The 18,430-nt window shown below is 43.4% G+C and overlaps 1 protein-coding gene across 21 annotated transcripts in view; it reads right to left on the bottom strand.

Annotated features, from left to right (window-relative positions):
• Ryr2 (ryanodine receptor 2, cardiac) overlaps window positions 1–18,430 on the bottom strand; it is a 553,847-nt gene that overhangs the window by 183,326 nt on the left and 352,091 nt on the right. For 15 of the 21 annotated variants that reach the window (XR_003950437.1, XR_003950438.1, XR_003950439.1 and 12 more), the window contains 9 exons: window positions 15,772–15,980; window positions 14,265–14,617; window positions 13,012–13,126; window positions 11,064–11,224; window positions 10,561–10,590; window positions 9,173–9,335; window positions 8,754–8,840; window positions 5,430–5,656; window positions 1,298–2,096 (listed from right to left, as the gene is read on the bottom strand). Coding sequence is in view for 18 of the 21 variants with exons in the window: in XM_017315452.2 (XP_017170941.1) it covers window positions 1,298–2,096; window positions 5,430–5,656; window positions 8,754–8,840; window positions 9,173–9,335; window positions 10,561–10,590; window positions 11,064–11,224; window positions 13,012–13,126; window positions 14,265–14,617; window positions 15,772–15,980 (2,144 nt within the window). In the remaining 3 variants the exon portion in view is untranslated. The remainder of the gene's footprint in view (window positions 1–1,297; window positions 2,097–5,429; window positions 5,657–8,753; window positions 8,841–9,172; window positions 9,336–10,560; window positions 10,591–11,063; window positions 11,225–13,011; window positions 13,127–14,264; window positions 14,618–15,771; window positions 15,981–18,430) is intronic. The other 6 variants (XM_017315461.2, XM_011244296.2, XM_017315455.2 and 3 more) reach the window with 1 other exon arrangement.

Here is an 18,430-nt window from a genome sequence, read left to right on the forward strand (position 1 = left end):
GAGTCAAGTGCTTAGCACTCGTGCCAGGTGGCTAACAACTTCCTAACTCCAGCTCTAGGGGATCTGATGCTCCATTATGGCTTCTATGAGTACCTGTTCTCATATGTCTATACCCCCCACAGATTTACATATATATATATATATATATATATATATGTGTGTGTGTGTGTGTGTGTGTGTAAACAAAACTAAGTATTTTAAAAAGTAAGCTACCCATAAAAAATATGAATTTAATTTAGAAAAATCCCAACTACACTAAACATCCGTTGTAACAAATACAGAGTAGGCCAAAAGAAAAGTTTAAAAATTCCTGCATGTCAAAGTGGTATGATCATGTCAACTAGCAATCTCTTCTCCTTCCTCCAAGTCTTTTGTCCAGGGTGCCATGAGGGCACCATGCCCTCGAGTGTGGACAAGGCTGACTGCTTGCTGAAGAGACAGACTCTGGGCTGCTAGGCTGAACTCACCTCCTCTGCTTGCCTTGGAGACACCACCTGGCCTCTCCAGCCTCAGGCCCTGTGCTGTGCTGCCTGCTGTGTGCATAAAGCTCCTGGGACCCACTACCCAATCCCCCTGGGCTCTCTGGATGCCCCTAGGGAACCGCTGCTTCTCTACCAGACCTCAGCTGAAAAATCACCACCTGCAAAGACCCTTCTTTCTCTTTCTAACAGAACTCCAAGAGATCTTTCTTCTAGTGATTCATCTTTGGCAAAGACATTAAAAAGAAATTCATGATCAGGTACAAATTTCCCTAGAATCTGTGAACTTCTGGAAGGCAGAGGTCATGCCTGTTTCCTTCTCTCTACACCAGGCACATGGCCCAGAATAAAACTTCCATTGATTCTGACTGAGTTGATGAGCAAAACTAAATACCAATGAACTAATGCCAATGACTCAAACGTCAAACCAAACCATCGAAGAGGCATGAATTAAGAAAACTCCATAACTCTTGGCAAACACAAAGCCAGGCAATGTCTAGACTTCTAATGCCCATGTTGGAAAAGATCGTTCTTGCTTTCTAAGCAGAGGGGTGTGTGCGTGTTCTCACCCGGACAACAGAGGAGGTGGGCAACAAAGGGGATGCTTGTGCCCCAGATTCACACAACTATCACAGGGCTGAAATGCTTAGGAAGAAACACGGGGAGACACACAAATGAATGGGTAGTGAACTGTAAAGGTGAAGAGTAGAAAGTACATTTATAAAGAGCAATAGGAGAGAGCAAGGAAGCCAGGTGAATTTTACTACTTGAACACTTAGCAGTTCTGAAAGTCCCTCCATTTTTTTTTCCACAGTTACCTGTAGTTTAACTGGCTCCGGGAGTTTCATCTGGAGCAAGCCTTCCTTGGGCCTTTTACCCCCTTTGGCTTCTTCTTCGCCTTCCAGCTTGGCGTCTTCTATACTGATCTCCTTCTCCGGGGTGCCTCCTTCCTCCTCTGGAACGGCAGCTTCCTTAAACACACTGGGCTCGATCAACTGCAGGATGTGTTTCAAATCCTCATTGTGAAAGATGCCCATGATGAGCAGGGTGTAGAACAGCTTGATGAGGGGCACAAAGAGGAACTCCGTGGTCCCACCCACAGGATCCCGAGCGTGGAGGCTGCCCTCCTTCACGGCTTCTGTGAGCATCTGGATGGTCTTGGCCTTGAGGATGTCCAGAGGAAACTCGGGACTGTACTGATAACAGTCGTTGCTAATGCTCACGAAACTCGGGGAGGAAAAACGCATCCGAGGCCGGAGGGAGGTGCTAAGGCCTATGCCTGGGAGGCCATGTTTCTTATTCTCATCAGGGAAGAGGGTGATGCTCTTTGTCTCCTCTGTCATAGGGACGATGAATTCGTTGTTCATCATGAGCCTGGCGGTGGCATAGGAGCTGAGGTGGATGTCAATCAGCAGGTCATAGTAGCCAGCTCGCAGCAAGCCAGGCATGTACTTGTTCTCAATGGCGTAGAGCAGCTGAGGTTCGTCCACGTGGCTGCACAGGGCGTGAGCCACCCGATGATTCCCAAGGGCGCAGACAGCAGAGTAGAGGCGGAGGGTGTGATAGTGAAACTGCAACAACTCCTCCTGCTCTGTCAGCTCTAAGATGTCAACAGATCTGTGGAAGGGAGGAGGGGAGAGTTAAGAGAGCAGGCACTGACGTCTTTTAATTTTCTGACATTTAGTGGCTTCACAGTATTTGCAAATCATTTCTAGTTGGCTTACACGTCTTCTTACTTAGAGGATTTAAGCCGAACCTGTCAATCCTGAGTTCATCTAGAACTTCCTTCATCCTCCCTGGTAGTAAGGCTGTAAGCACCCTTTTAGACATGAGTGTTTCAGCCCAAGCTTGGGAATTCCCAATGCCAGAGCCTGAGAACTCTTGGAGGTGGGGGGAATCCTGCCTTTTCTTTTACAACAAGCTAACATGAAGTGAAAAGATAAGGCTTTTCCTTGCGCCATAGTGCCACTATCTCTTCACTGTGGCCCTGACAGGGCAGAAATGGGTGAACAGAGCTCTCATCCTCTGATGTAAACTATCCTCAGGCATCGTGCACAGATTCCACATCACCCACCAGGGTACATGCATGCAGCTCATGAAACAAGACAATGCAAATGGCGTTTTCCTCTTTGCAAAATAAAAGGCTAACTTCCTGAACCCCTTTTTAAGATTATTATTTTATTCATTCATCGATGACTTCATATACTCATGGGTGGGAGGGCATCCACTGGAGTGTGAGAGGCCTACTAGGGACCACACACCCTTAAATAAATTAAAACTGACCTGTCTTTTCCCAGTGGCCATCAACTGCCATTCACTCTATGAGGGGCTTAATGAGGCCCTTCCAGTCCACCCTAAAATTCTGACTGGCCTGATCTCATGCAGGTCATATGCAGATGGCCTCAGCAGCTACTGGGAATTTGTAAGCTCAGGGACTCAGTCATACAAAGAAGGCCATGCTTTGCTCCAATCCACCCTGATCTTAGGCTCTGACAGTCCTTCTATTCCCTCTTCCACAAGGTTCTCTGAGCCTTGTGGGAGGACGGGTAATAAAGATGTCTCATCTGGGGAATGAGCACTCTCCAGTTGCATAGTCACTTCACTTTGACTGGTTGTGAGTTTACCAGATCCCGCCCTCCACTGCCCTAAGAACCATCTCTGTCATCATGATGACCTCATCTATGTCAGCCTGGGCATGTAGGTCAGCTCACTCTGTTTCCACATTATCACATGGCCAGGTAATACCTAACACGCCATTTCTGCTATTGCACATGGTTTCTTGGATATGTCCATACGTCCTACTGAGTTTAAATCATATAGATAGTGCACAGGAGACACTGGCATTAGAAGCAGAACCATGGCATAACCTTCATGAAAAGAAAGACCTGCTCATCCAAAAAGGTCTTCCTCCACTGTTTTCTTTCTCAACTGTCAGCCTGGAAGAGCAATAGAGGACCCTTGACCCATAGAATTTGAGCCAGAAACAAGTGCTCACTTGGAAGCTACTGATTTCTCTAGGTAGTTTGATAGTTTGTCAAAGTCTGACAAATACAACTCATACTTTTAACAGCTCTGGGGGAGGAACTATTTCATAGCTCAATAACATTCCTTTATTCATTTCTGTCTAGAACACATTGAGCACTGTGTAAAGAGCACAAGCAAGCTTGCAGCCATTGAAGAGCTCCCTTTCCAGCTGAAGAGGCCAGGCCACTTCCTTTCCCAAAGAAAAAAAGAAATAATTGCAAGGCTGGAGAGACAGCTCGGAAGTTAAGAGCACTTGCTGCTCTTCCTGGACCCACAACAGGTAACTCACAACTACCAATAACTCCAACTCCAGGAAATCAAATGGTCCTTTCTGGCCTCCACAGGAACCTGAGCACCCATGACTCACATACATATAAAGAAAAAAGAAAAAGAAAAAGAATACTGGCCATGGTGGTTCATGCCTTCAACACTAGCACCAGGGAGGCAGAGGCAGGCAGGTCCCTTTGCCTTTGAAGGCATCTAGGTCTACATGGCAAGTTTCAGGTTGGTCAGGTCTTAAAGTTAAACAACAATTACAATGTACATTAGGGAAAATACAAAATGCTGGCACGTGCCTACTATGGTCCTCAACTTCCAGTGATTTCTTATGCCACTAGGGACTCTTCCCCTCAGGAAAGTAGATCTTATCAAACTTCCCTGTGGCTGCAGGGGAGCCTGGCACAGGCCAGGTCATGACTGGTCCCTAAGGTCAGTTAAGAGGGTGATGTTATCGTCTTCCCTTGCTGTGGTTATCCAGGTGCCTTTTGCCATCTCAGAAACCTAATTCCAATTACTTTTTTTTCTTTCAGTGCTTCTGTAGTCCTCACATATAGAAAAATCTCTAGTGGACGTTTAAATTACTCTTTTATATAATGTATATAATGTTTTATATAATGTTTTATATAATGCCTACTGACTCCAACTAGTGTTGCCCATGTATACCCAGGAACTGGGCTGACCACTGAGTCACAGTCACCCTATAAAAGGGCTTGGATAGCTTACTCTCCTTCCTTGACTAAACTCTGATGAAGTTCTAAAATTCAGCCTAGCTCCTATCATTACTCTTAGACCACAGACTTGAGAAGGAGAGTCAGGGTGTATAATGAGTCTTACTTCTGTCTTCAAGCCAAGTGTGCACTTAGTTTAGGGTCTAGTGTTTCCATGTTACTTTGATACCTTACCTTGTCGCACAGCCTACAAACCTTAGCTCCTAACCCATAACTAAGATGGCTGAAGTGAAACCTCTGATTTTAAGAGTAGCCACAGGGAAAGACTGGGAACTAGAAAGCAGGCCTCCTCTGAGCCTTGACACTGCCACTGCTGCCTAGAGCACGCATAAGCCTGCTCCTGAAGTACTCTCGTGGTCTTCATGGTTTTGTTCTTTAAGCTTCTTGGACTCAGTTTTTCACATGGTTAAAATGAAGAATTTTAAAATATGGTTCTTAGTATCTTAGTATCTCACCCATGCTCTTCCAGTTCTGGATATCACTGCTTTAGTAAGTCTCATAAATAACAAAGTGGTTGAGAAATACACTTAAGCCTGAACTACACAGGCCATTGTGTGTGTGTGTGTGTGTGTGTGTGTGTGTGTATGTGTAGGGCAGGGTGTCATATGTGTGCACATGTGTAGAGTTCAGAGGCCAATCTTGGGTTACCATTTCTCATGAGCCATTCACTTTTGGGGTGGAGGCTAGGCTGGCTGCCCAGGGACCCTCAGAGATATGCTTGTCATCTCTACCTTTCCAGCACTGGGATTATATGGTGGGATTCCACCATGCCAGGCTTTTTACACATGGCTTCTGGAGATCTAAGCCCTCACATTTTACCTTCGGCACCAGACCACTCTTTTGAAACACCCAATCTTCCCTTCACGGAGACTCTAAATGCAAACACCATGTCAAACTGTGAAAAGTGCCCGCAGCTCACCTGTTCTCCTCAGGTATATGGAGGGACATGAACTGCAGAGGATCTAGACACTGCACCAGCCAGCCTTGGCGTTCACTGATTCGAGAGACGTCCACCTTCAAGAACTGGTTGGGCATCCGGCTCCACAGGACATGGGACAGGAACTGCACATGCAGACGTGGAGGACACTGGGGCACGGGGTTTTTGTGCTCGCTCTTAAACAGTCCCGCGGAGAGAGGCATTACATTCTAGAGCATAGGGAGGCAAAGAGAGTGGGACGGAGGTCATTGTTCATGTCACCTGGGGCTGCCAACACACTGACTCATATTCTATATAGGAAAGAGCTGGTGAAAAGAAAATGCATAAGGTAAGATTGGCAGGTACACACAATAGAAAACTGGCTTAAATTTTCCTGCAAGAACAAATGGAGAAAAATGTGTTGAGAAAACAGCTGAAATGTCAGGGTTTGGGGCACAGAGAACAGTGTCTTCCCCATGGGTGTCATGCAAGTATGACCAAGTTTAAGCCTATATCCATCCTGTTGCTACACAGGGCTGGGCCCAGAGGACACTGGCAACCCTTTTGAGTAGCAGACATTTTGACTTCAGGAGATTCTACTAAGCTCTCAGCATCTACCCACTGTCACCCTCCCCTCCCCCATTTTAAGCACATTCTATCTAGCCTGCAGTATACAGAGACGGCTGAGTGGCTAAACCCACCTCTCCCAAGAAAGTCAAGAATCTGCCTTTAACCAGCATGGTTGATTTTTTCCCAGCCTGGAACTGGCTGTTCCAGCCTTAATTCCTCTTGTTTCGGAAGGAAAGGTCTCTGCTCTGTTCAAAAGTGTCAGTTCATGTACGGTCCTGACAACCTACCTGCTTGCCTCCAATAGGAGCCTATGACAACATAGTTGCCATCTCTGCCCCAGCTTTAGCTTTTCCTGCCCTTTGGAGAGCCCTGGACTGCTTTCTACAGGAGTTCTCCTTCCTGCTATTTCTGATTCCCACTTATGACTCGAAAAAGGCATTTACTACAGAGCCCAGGCACTGTTTTAGATACTGAGGATATGTTAATGAACTACACCAAACAGAGCCCTTGCCTCTTACAGCTTTCTCTTATCTTGTTGGAAATGTAAAGAAAAGCAGGACAGGAGGGAAGGGATAGAGATCACAGATGTTTCAGACATGGATGTTAGTGCTCTGAGCAATGGGATGCTAAGATCTGACTTGTGACTTTAAGCAGTGAGGATCACTCAGATTGTAGTGTGACACGACAGATAGCAAGGCTAAAGGAAACCTCACCTGCTGGGGTCGATCCCTAGGAACTCACAAAGCAGTGGAGAGAGGAAAGGAAAATGACCTCCATCCACACACAGTCCTCTTGCCACGCCACATCGCTTTCTGAATTCTCCATGAGATAGATTCTCCTACCACTTTGTGAAAATTCTTCTGCTCCCTTCCCCAAAAGTCTTCCTTGATAATGCATCTACACATTCCGTTGGCTCAAGGTACACTGACCATTCTGTGTCGCCTTTGACCTGTGACTGCTGCCACTCAGACTGCACATGCCTACCTCCTCAGTTCTCCTCAAACGTTCCTGGTAGCTTCTTCCCAGCCTTGCTCACTGATACCCCTCCCTTAACTGAGTCAACCAGATTCACTGCCTGCCTCTGTCTCTCTGTCTCCTGTCTTGCCCCACCCTCTTTCCCTAGCCCTAATCTCCAACTATAGATATGTAAGTATATATGCATGCATTATACCTATGTAAGTTCGTTGAGAAAATACTGAGCGTAAGGGTGGTAAGATTTTTATCTATGCTGTTGTCCCTCCACTAAACAGACCCTGAGAACCACGTTGTGTTGTTTAGCAAATGTGCTAAGCAAGCTGCAGGATACTGGCACAGCCTGGAAACACAACCAACCACATTCACCTAGAGAGTGCCTGGCATCCAACTTTACAGCCACATGATGGGATCCAATTTCTTTCCTGAAGTTCAAGAAGCCCATCTAGCTGTGCCATGAACATTCCAGCCACCCAAACTGGAATAAACTTGAAGTATTCAGCCTTGCCTCCAGCGCCCAAATCCACTTAGGTGATCTTGTTAAGCTAATCTGTTGTCGAGCCCTACTGCCTTCTCCCAGGAAGCAGTACGAACCCTTCCATTCCTCTCCTTTCTGAGTCTCAAGGGCCTCAACACAGCTCCCACGTGCACAGTATCAGATCACGAGGGCACACCAGTACACCAGTGCACACTTACCAATGGTTGCTCTCGTTCTGTACCTCCATGGTCCTATCAGTACCATCCCAGGACAAATTGCGCTGAACTCAATGCCCCTCTTGAAATGTCAGTAAATACCTCCACACAATAATGCATGCCAACTTTTCATGATAGCTTGTGCCATGTTCCTCTCAATCTGGACAAACTGCCTCTCTCTAGGAAGGCCCCAGCAGGATTCCCTAAGTACGTGCCCTTAGCACCCATCACTCTCACTCTTTCCTCTACCAGGAGGATTTTCTCCTGGTAAATGTACCATGTGAACATTGATTAGGAATAATCAACCTGAATATCATCCCCACCGCCTCCATCCAGTGTAGATTAGCTATTCTTCCATTTATGTCTCCAGAGAGCCCCATAGATCATGCCCTCCTCAGTGCCTGGTTTCAAGAACTGACATCTGGTTACCCTATCAGTGATTACTTTATTTTGTGCAATTTCTGAGGGTTTTTTTTTCCTCTATAAGCTTTGCTTTATTGAACTATATATTCAAAACAAAGAAACTCTTGAGTTATGTTATCACAATGACCTGAGTTTTTTAAATTTGGCTGTCTTTCCTCTAAAGAATAACTATATTGGTGATTTAGCTATATCTAAACATAGATAAAATAATAAAGAATTTCTATATTGGTGATGATAAGATACTGCATCTATTTTAGAAGGACACACTAGGCACGAATAGAAGATAATAGGAATGCCGTATCACGAAGGTGTCTGTCTTGGGTAGGTTTATTATCATCTTAATACCACCTGAAGTCACTTGGGCAAAGGAAACGTCAGTTAAGCCATAGACTCCAGGTGGAGTGTTACCTCAGCAGCCAAGGGCACTCGAGTTGGTTCAGAGAACCTAGTTTTAGTTCTCAGCACTGACACGGCAGCTATAACTCCACGACAGTAGGCATGACAACATCTATAACTCCAGTCTCAGAGGATCTGATACCTCCTTCTGGTTTCTCCATAGACATCAGGCACATGCAAGTTTTACACATGCATACACATGCATCTAAGCTTCTCTTGGTCAGAGTGTTTTATTATATCAACGATAGAAATCTAAAACACAGTCTTTCTTACCTTTATTCTGCCCAACTCAAACTGGAAAACATTGGGACTCGTAGCTTGCGCGAAAACCGCAGGAAAGAGCTTTGTGCTTGGCTCCACCTTAAATGACAAGTGAGAGTGTCACTGTTGGTAAAGAGAGAAGACGAGGAAAAAAGCATTTCCTCTACAACCACCAAGAGGTGACAGAGGAGCCTAGAGACTTTCCCTTTCACCTGGTGACCATCCGTTCAATAACCCCTGGACTCATAACCACTTCAGAGGGAAATACTGTTAACCCTGAAGGTTTACAGTTCTGAAGATATGCAACAGAGAATTGCGCATGTCGTAAGCTCATTTCTCTTTCCCTTCCCTCTTAATTTCTGAGTTTTTCAACATAGAAAACATTTCCCTTTAGCAGGAGCAAACGCCTAAGGCCATCTGTGACTGCATACCTGATAGTAAGTGCTTAGCTCCTTGCCATTGGCTATGAATGTGAGCAGCCCACTGGCAGCATCCACCACACAGCCAATCTCCAGCCCGTTGCTGTTGTTTCGTCCTTGCCCGGGGCTCATGCTCTCTCCTGCACACACCATATAGCAGTTGCTGCGTTTGATGCTGAATTAAAGAGAAAGAACGATCCACATTTGTACCCTTGTATGGACACAGCTAGGACAGAAAGCGAGTGTATCTTGCAAACTAAGCCTAATTTATGCTGTGCAAGCAACAAGCTCATGCTGTAATGGGAGAGATGCAAAATGGGGCCGAGTCTGTGATTCCGAGCAGTACTTCATTGACTGCAGGGGACAGTCTGCATCAGGTCTGTCGAGTGTTCGAATTTTACACCTAATGGAGACAGGCCAATGAGCTTGGCACCAAATAAGAACTGATCTGTACTTCCTCTTTAAAACAAAACAAAACAAAAAAATCTCAAAACAAACTGGACCCTTTTTTGCTGAGGTTCAAAAAAAGTTAACTATAGAATAATCATCCAAATTTGAATTTCTCACCCCGACACACTTGTTCTGAGACTTGAGAGAAAATTCATTCTAAACACTATCAAAATCAAATTCTGTATGAGCCATGAGTGCAGTAATACATCTGACTGAAAAGATATGCCTTCTTGGACACTTTCTGATGATGCCACAAAAAACAGTTAAGTAGATGATGCTGACGGCAAACTCCAGCTGACTCTACCTTCACCAGAGCCTTCATTGGAAAGTTCTATTCCATTCTCTGTGTTTGCACTACAGCCAACACATCACATGACTAGCAAGGAAAGACCAGAGGCAGGCAGGAGGGGGAGGGGCAAAAACAAAAAGGCTGGAATAGAGTCCTTTTCGGATTGTACAAATGCAGGTTGCATTTCTTAGTGCTAGGCACCCTGTCCTCAGTGATTTTCCTTCATCCTCTGTTTCTAGCTCTAATAACCTGTAATCTCAGCGTTCTATACAAATGGGGTTTTCCTTATGTCATTGCCATCTTTGAAAATTAAACACATGCCATTTGGGGTCCCATGCTGATATCAAATACTCTTTAAGGCTTTTGCAAAAGCCCTCATCTGTCTGCGGTGGTGACAAGGGAGGGACAGCGCATTTCCCAGGTCACCCAAAAAGGATGGCTCAGCTGAAGAAGAAAAGCAACACTATGGAAGACTCTCTCTGAGACCTGTCACAGCAGATCAGAGAGGATTGCATGGGCGCACAGGGTAGAAGCGAATGGGAGGATCTTCTCTTGTCTTATTCTGCAAGGAAGATGGCCTTCTTCACTTTTTGGAAGGTTTGGTTTGAGTTCGGCGTTTTACAAATGAGAAAGGATGGCACAGCAAGTGTAACTGACTTACCCAAGGCCACACAGCGAGTCAAGGGCAAAGCTGAGGAAAGAATCCACTGTTCCTCAGTGGGAGGTCAAAGGTCAAAGCTCCTGGTCTAACCCTAAGCTCCAGCCCACTCCGTCTTTAAACTCTCCTCCCCACTGCACAGCCAGTCCCCAAGGTTCATCAGGCCACAGGCACGCCACCTCAACTCACCCATTTCTCCTCTGTAATACAAAGGCCATGTACTGGCAACCTAAGTCCTTAGTTGTACCAGCTGGAGAACATATGATTTGTACCCCAAAGGAGGCTGTATTCTTATTATAGGATTTTATTTTTGCTCTTAATATATTTAGATTCCTTGCTGGTTTGTATGGATAAGAAAAGAGGTCATTGACATCAATGGCTTAATTACACAGCATCTTAGAAATGAAAATATTCTGACCACAAAATTCAAGACACAGGAGTATCTAGACCTATTGATACTTTATTTTTCAGAACCTTACTCTGCGTAATACTCTGTAAGAACCAACCTCTCATGCACTTTTCCTTTTTCATCTCCTAGGGTGACCGTCACTGTGCGCACTCTGTCCAAATCAAAGCCTGTGTCGTACTGGTGGAAGTCAGATGTAATCCAGCCCACCCAGACATTAGCTGGTTCTTGTCCAGGAAAGATCCTCACCGAGTAATAGTACTGTGGAGACAGAGGAGCCAAGTGTGGGCAGGATGAAGCAAGACAAAACAAAGTGTGGGTGTCATCTGAGCCTTTGACTTCTCTAAGAGTATACTTCTTTATTTAAAGTTGCTTGGCTGAATGAGAATGGTATAGGCAAGGGGGTTAAGATTAAGTGGTCATGAGCATTTTCTGCTCTTCCAGAGGACCAAGAACCCATATTGGATGGCTTACAGCTGTCCATCACTGCAACTTCAAGTGATTTAATGCCCTCTTCTGACATTCATAGACAACCCCCTGCACATAGCATTCTCTGTCTCTGTCTCTGTCTCTGTCTCTCTCTGTCTCTGTCTCTCTCACACACACATACTCACTCACACACAAATAAGATATTAAGATTACCTATAACAATAATGGCAGACTTGTACATTCCTAGGTATGTGTGTGCACATTTATATGGGAATACATATGTACATGTATGTAGATTATATAGATAGAAAAATATAGATAGATAAATAGATAGATATAATAGATAGATAGAGAAAAATAGAGATAGATGGATAGATAGATAGATAGATAGATAGATAGATGATAGATAGATAGATAGATAGATAGATAGATAGAGGTGTAAATTTTCAATTTTTCAAATGTCTGCAAGCACGTTAGAGTTTCACCTCCATTGCAGGCCTCTTTGCCTATGTGCAGTTTCTCCTTTGTCTCATATGTAACATTTCAAAGTTACTGGTTTGGCTCTAATACATGAATATCACACTCAAACATAGAAGCACCCGGGGACTAGAAAGACAGTTCAGTAGTTAAGAGTATTGGCTGCTTTTGTAGAGGACTTAGGTTCAGTTCATAGCACTCTCATGGGAGATTACAACTGCCTGAAATTCAGTTCCAAGGAACTGAATACCCTTTTCTGGTGTGTATCCCCTATTTTTGCATACATATCATGCACACACATATACATACAAGCAAATATTTATACACATAAAATAAAAACAAATAATTTTAAACACAGAAGCACTCTATAACAGATACAACTTTAATTTTTCCCAACCTGCCATACATACTTCTGAAAAATTTAAATGGCAGAGAACAAAAGTTGAACCTCTTATAAAGCACAATAAATGACCTGCTCTCAGTCAGTTTGTTAAGATGAACTAAACTATATGGACTTTGAAAAGTTCAGTGGAATTGTTAAATTTCAACAGGAAACAGCACATCAAAGTTTCAGTTACAGTAATTGTCCATAAAGGACAATTACTTAAAATAGCTCTCTTTCTTAACAGATATCACAATTCAAAGTTTTGCTTCAAAATATGCATCATTTAAAATATGCCTAAAGTAAAAAACTGAATATAATACTAAAATGATACTTATTTTTGAAATGCTACTCAGCTGAGTATGTAGCAAATGGCTATAATGCCTTACTACAGAGGCTGGGGCAAAAGGATCGTTAGTTCAAGGTCAGTTTGGACTACATAGTGAGATGGTGTCTCACAAAACAAGGACTTGGGGAAGTTGGTAGAGTGTTTGCCCATCTCTCAGGAAACCCTGGATTCCATCCCTAGCACCATATAACCTGGCTGTGATGGCATATGCCTATAATCCTAGCACCTAGGAAGTGGAGGCAGGAGGATCACAAATCCAGGCATCTTCAGCTACAAAGCGAGTTCAAAGCCAGCTTGGGCTACATGAGACCCTGCCTACCTAAAAGAAAAGCAGAAAGACCACTGCCCATAACAATGTATCCATGTGTAGTATTTGAGGTGGGAAGTGCACTGAGCGCTTGAGACACGTACTGTGGACGTCTGCATCAGGTACTCGTAGTCATCCCGGTCATCAGCAAGGACATCTTCAGTGAGTCTTGCAGAGTGGCCTGTGCTGTAATCTGGCTTGGTCCTTCTAAGTAAGAATCTGCAACGTGCGAGAGGAGCAATCAGCAACCGCGACACGTTCTGCCCATTTCACGGAACACACCATTAGCCAGTCTTCAACAGAACAGCTTTGTTCCTGGAGGACACCTGACTACTGGGAGATGTCTCTGGTTGTTACAAGATGGGGAAGGGAGCACTCTGACATCTAGCAGGTATATGTTGAGGGGACTCACTCAACACCATTTAATTCCTAGGATGGCCCCCTGTGACAAAAGATTGCTTGACCAGAGTGGCAAAAATACCGCATTTGAGAAGCATGATCAATGCAGGAAGGAATGCCATAGTAAGTTTCTGTCTGGCTATGGAAGATAATACTTAGAGGGAACACTCTTTAAGTCTCAACCAAGAATATAAACATAAATAACTCTGAACGGATGGCATTTGAGCTCACAAGTTAGAAAAACACAAATTGTGTTCTGTTCCTCTGTACAATCTTTTGTGAATGAATGAATGAAGAAGATTAAAAAACTTTGTTGTCTACTACAGCGTGGGCCATGTGATAGCCATGTAACTTAAAAGCATACTGTAGTTGAGCATTCACAGGTGTGGTTCACACCTGAAATGACCAGCACATGAAAGGCTAAAACAGGCATAAGTTCCAGACCAGCCTGGCATTCAGAGTTTTAAGATTCTATTGAGATGGCTTAATAGGGAAACTGTTTTCCACACAAGCATGACAACCTGAGTTGGGTCATCAGCATCCATTTAAACAGCCAGGTACAGAAGTATCTGCCTATAATCTTAAAACTGGAGAGCCAGAGACAGGTAGATTCCTGGAGCTCACTGGACAGCAAGTCTAGCAGAATTGGCAAGCTCTAGGTTCCCTGAGGGACCTTGCATCCAAAAGTAATGCAGAGTGAGAAGAGTAATAACCAGGTAACCAACTTTGGCCTAAACGAATATATACACACAAGTGCACGCACACACAAACACACGCAGACAAACAAGTGCACACACACACAAACACAAAAATGCACACACACACCTTCTCTCTTTTAAATGTAAGTGTATCTCCACTCAAGTGTATACACACACACACACACACACACACACACACACACACACACAAACAGAACCCCAGACCAGACAAGCCATCACACTATATCTCTGCTAATCACCTTTGCTTTAGTCGTGAGGGCTTTTCCTGAGCATAATCTTTGTGGTTATTGAACTCTGGCTTAGGGGTCTCTTTGTCCTTGTCGATGCGGTCAGGCACAAGATGACCATGAGCTGTCTTCATCAGAACCTCAAAGTCAGAGTCCACATCAAAGTCCTCCAAATCATTCTTGGGCCCGTAGAAGCCGGCACCAGGAAGCCCTCCCGCCACCGACTTTGAGAAGACCTCGGCACATTCAATGGGCATACTCAGGCGGTAAAACATGATGTCAGTGTTGTTGTTCTGAGAACCAAAGGACTTCTGAGTGACCTTCAGACATGGAGAACTGTCTATGGTACCATCTATTCTGGTCACCTAACAGGGGAAGAAGCCAGTTAGTTTTGACTGTCAACTTGACACAACATGGAATCACCTAGGAAAAGCAATTATCTAGACTCTATTGGACTGAGGGTATGTCTAGGAGTGATATTTGCTGCATCAATTGAGGTGGGAAGACCTGCCCACTGTGAGTGGCGCTATTCCTTAGACTAGGAATCTTGGCTTATCTAAGGGTAGAGAAAGTGAAGTAAGCAGATAGATGCATGCAATCACTGCCTTTTCTTCCTAACTATGGATGTGATGAAAACAACTTCCTCAAACTTCCACTGCTGGAACTTTCCTTCTGCGATGAACCGAAAGCTAGGATCTGAAACCGAGAGCTGTGAGCTAAAATAAACCCTTCCTTCCCTAAGTTGTTTTGTAATTTTATCATGGCAACAAGAAACAGAACTAAGAAACCATAGTTCCCATTCTAATCAGCATTGTCCATCTCCTGGCTTTAACAATAACCAATCCATTTCCTGTAGACAGACACTGAAGATGATCCATGCTAAGCAGATGTAGGAGATTACAAAGCTAGAGCACCATGCTATGGCTACCCAGTCAGACCTATCTACCCACAGGTTCCATGTCTGTGATTCACCTGAAGACCTATGCAAAATATTCGAGGAAATATTTGTGCTGAATTTGGCCACTTTCTTGTCCTTATCAATATAATACAAGTATTTATTTAGCATTTACATTGCCTTGTATATTATAAATGCTTTAGAGACATCTGGAACTGCATAGGATGATTTGTGTAGATTCTGTGGGAATATTTTCATTTGTGTGAGGGACTTCCGCATCTATAGATGGTAGTATCCAAGTGAAACATACAACCAATTCCCTGTAGCTACCTAAGGATAACTATAATGATCAAGTACTGCCCTAAGTCTAAAGACAGACTGAACCGTTCATGTCACAGCTGTACACATTCAGATCTATCCCAACGCTGTCTTTGCATAAAACCCAGCTGCTGGATAAAGTGCCTGAGGAGTAGTTAATCCTTTGCTTAGATCCCATTACTATGGAACACATACCAGTTAGCATTTTCACAATGTAAAAATTGCTATGTACATAGACGTTCTCATTCATAAGATAACGTCCTTCTGGTTTTGAGAAAAGGCTTGATTGTGAAAGGAAAGGCAAACCTCAATGTGTTCGTGGTTTGATGGGACCTGGAGGAACTGAGGAAGCCGCTTGCTCAGCCACATGGTGATGTCCCTATTTGTATTAACGGCAAATGGCTCATAGCCTTCTTGTAAGCCACAGATGGTAAAATATTTCAAAGTGCTGACGTCCTTTCCAAAGTTCATCCTGCCTACTTGTGCCACCCCGAGGCTACACACAGGGATGAATCCTGGAACAGAAACAGAAAACCAGATCTTCAGTAGTGAAGGTGGGATTCTCTTAGCACAGCATAAAGAGTGGATTGCTTCATGAGTCCTGGTTTTGAGAAAACCATCAACCTAGAAAGCACACAGAGTGTAATGAAGAAACACCAAAATTATGACAGTAGAGGTTGTGACATTGTAATTTGCTATCCTCAGACCTTGTGAAAGTCCATTCCTCCACTTGATCTATAAAAATACACTTGGTCCCCCAGGAATCTTGGATTTTCCATTCTTACAAGGACCCCTCCTGTCCACTACCTCCACAATCATCATGAATATATCTCTCTTTCACAGATGAAAGGAAGGACCTAGGACCAAGGACCAAAAGCAATGTGGTTCCCTTTGCTTTGTTCTTCAGCTAGTCAAAGGCCTCGATATGTCAAAACACCAAACAAAGTCAATGCTATTGGATTCTTCATGTGTATTCTCAAGGAGAAAATGGCTGGAAAGAAACATTTAAAAGTTTTCTAGGGCTGGAGAGATGGCCTAGAGCCTAGATACACTGCTCTTATAGAGGACCTGGGTACCATTCTTAGCACCCTCATGGAAGATAACAACCATGGGTAATTCCAGTTTCAGAGGATGCAGCACCTGAATCTGGACTCCCTGAGCACCAGGTACATGTTGTAGATCCACGTATATGCAGGCAAAACACCTATTCACATAAAATGAAAATAAACAAAACTTTTAAACTGTTCATAGCTACTCTCATCTTTGAAGAGATATTTTTCTTCCTCCTGGAATGAGTTAAGACTAGGCAGGGGAAAAAAAAATATATATATACATAAATATATATGTATGTGTGTGTGTGTGTGTGTGTATGTGTGTATGTGAGAGAGAGAACATGCATATATATATATATATACATATATATATATATATGAGTGTATATTACATATTATATAGCACCATATATGCACACATACAGATATAATATGCCCAAGTTATATGAACACACACACATATATATATATATATATATATATATATATATATATATATCACTAAAACATACAAAGGGACAAAAACTAATAAAATACTCGATCAGCTAATCTAACAAAAGGCAGATTTAGTTGATCTTTCCATTATTAGACAAGAGACAAAATTGTCATAATTCTGCTGTTTCCTTGAGATCTTTGGAATCAACTGTGGAGGTTGTTACATAGTATTATTAATTTTTTGGCAACAGATATGGGCTGTCACTTTCCCAGAGGAAAGTACCCTTTCCACTCTCCACTTTCACCATTCGGCTTCTCATTCATGTTCATATAATGGTTACATAATGGGTAGTCAGCCACATGAGCAAAGTCCATGAGGATGCAGAGAACAGCTGAGAGGGTCTGAGTAGATCCCACATGAAAATGGTGTTCGGTTATGATTCACACTTCCTTTCTTATACTGGCAGTTTCAAATTAGACAATGCTTCCATACCAAAAGACAATAAAAGCCACATCAGTGATTCCCCATATTAGATAACCCATTCCTCATGCCAGAAGACAGAAAAAGTCATGTCAGTAATTCCCCTGGTGCTAGAGAGATGGTTCAGTGGCTACGCGCAGGAACTGCTCTACCAGAGGACCTGAATTCAGTTCATAGCAATCACATGGGGCTGCTCACAACTGACTATATCTCAAGCTCCAGGGACCCAACTCCCTCTTCTTGCCTCTGGGAACACTAGCACACTGTTGGCTTATGTACACAGATATCAACAAACATATAAATAGAATATAGCACAATAGTTTAAAGTAATAACATCCAATGTTTTTCTTCCAGTTTGTTTCCATCAGTATGAATGCAAAGGGATGGCTGTGCAGTGGTGCTACCACCAAGGATGGGGGATGGATATATCCAACTGAGCACCAAGAAGTGTTAATGACCAGCTTGCGATTAAGTTTGACTCAGCTGCAGCTGTGCCTGACAGCCCATGCTCAAGCAGTCAGGAAAGTCACCGCAAATAAGGGTCCCCGGAAAGTCAAAGGGATGGATGGGATAAATACAAGGGATAGGAGACACTTGAAAGTCATTTGTGCTGATTAGAAAGAGTAAGCCACTATCTGACACCGCTGAAGAGACAATAAGATAGAGTCGTCTCCTTGGACAAGGAACATCTGTTTGTTTTTGATCACAGTGTTTACGGCAGCATTATCAGCTTAGGAGATACTAGAGACTTGCAAATACCTCCATGGTAGACCTATGGGTGTTAATTGTGCTTCTCTGACTTTCGTTGTACATTTAAAGTAGTTTTGTTTAAAAGATTAAGATAACCAGTAATACATACAAAGAGTTATATATTGAACAAGAAACTAAATCTCTATTCTTAACTACATTGCTTTAATAATATATATGCTCTTGGATGGAATAAACATTTGATTTTGAACATTTATTCTTCAAAGAATGATCTGCACATAGGAAAATA

This window comes from Mus musculus, chromosome 13, assembly GCF_000001635.26.
Source record: "Mus musculus strain C57BL/6J chromosome 13, GRCm38.p6 C57BL/6J".
NCBI classification, from domain to species: domain Eukaryota; kingdom Metazoa; phylum Chordata; class Mammalia; order Rodentia; family Muridae; genus Mus; species Mus musculus.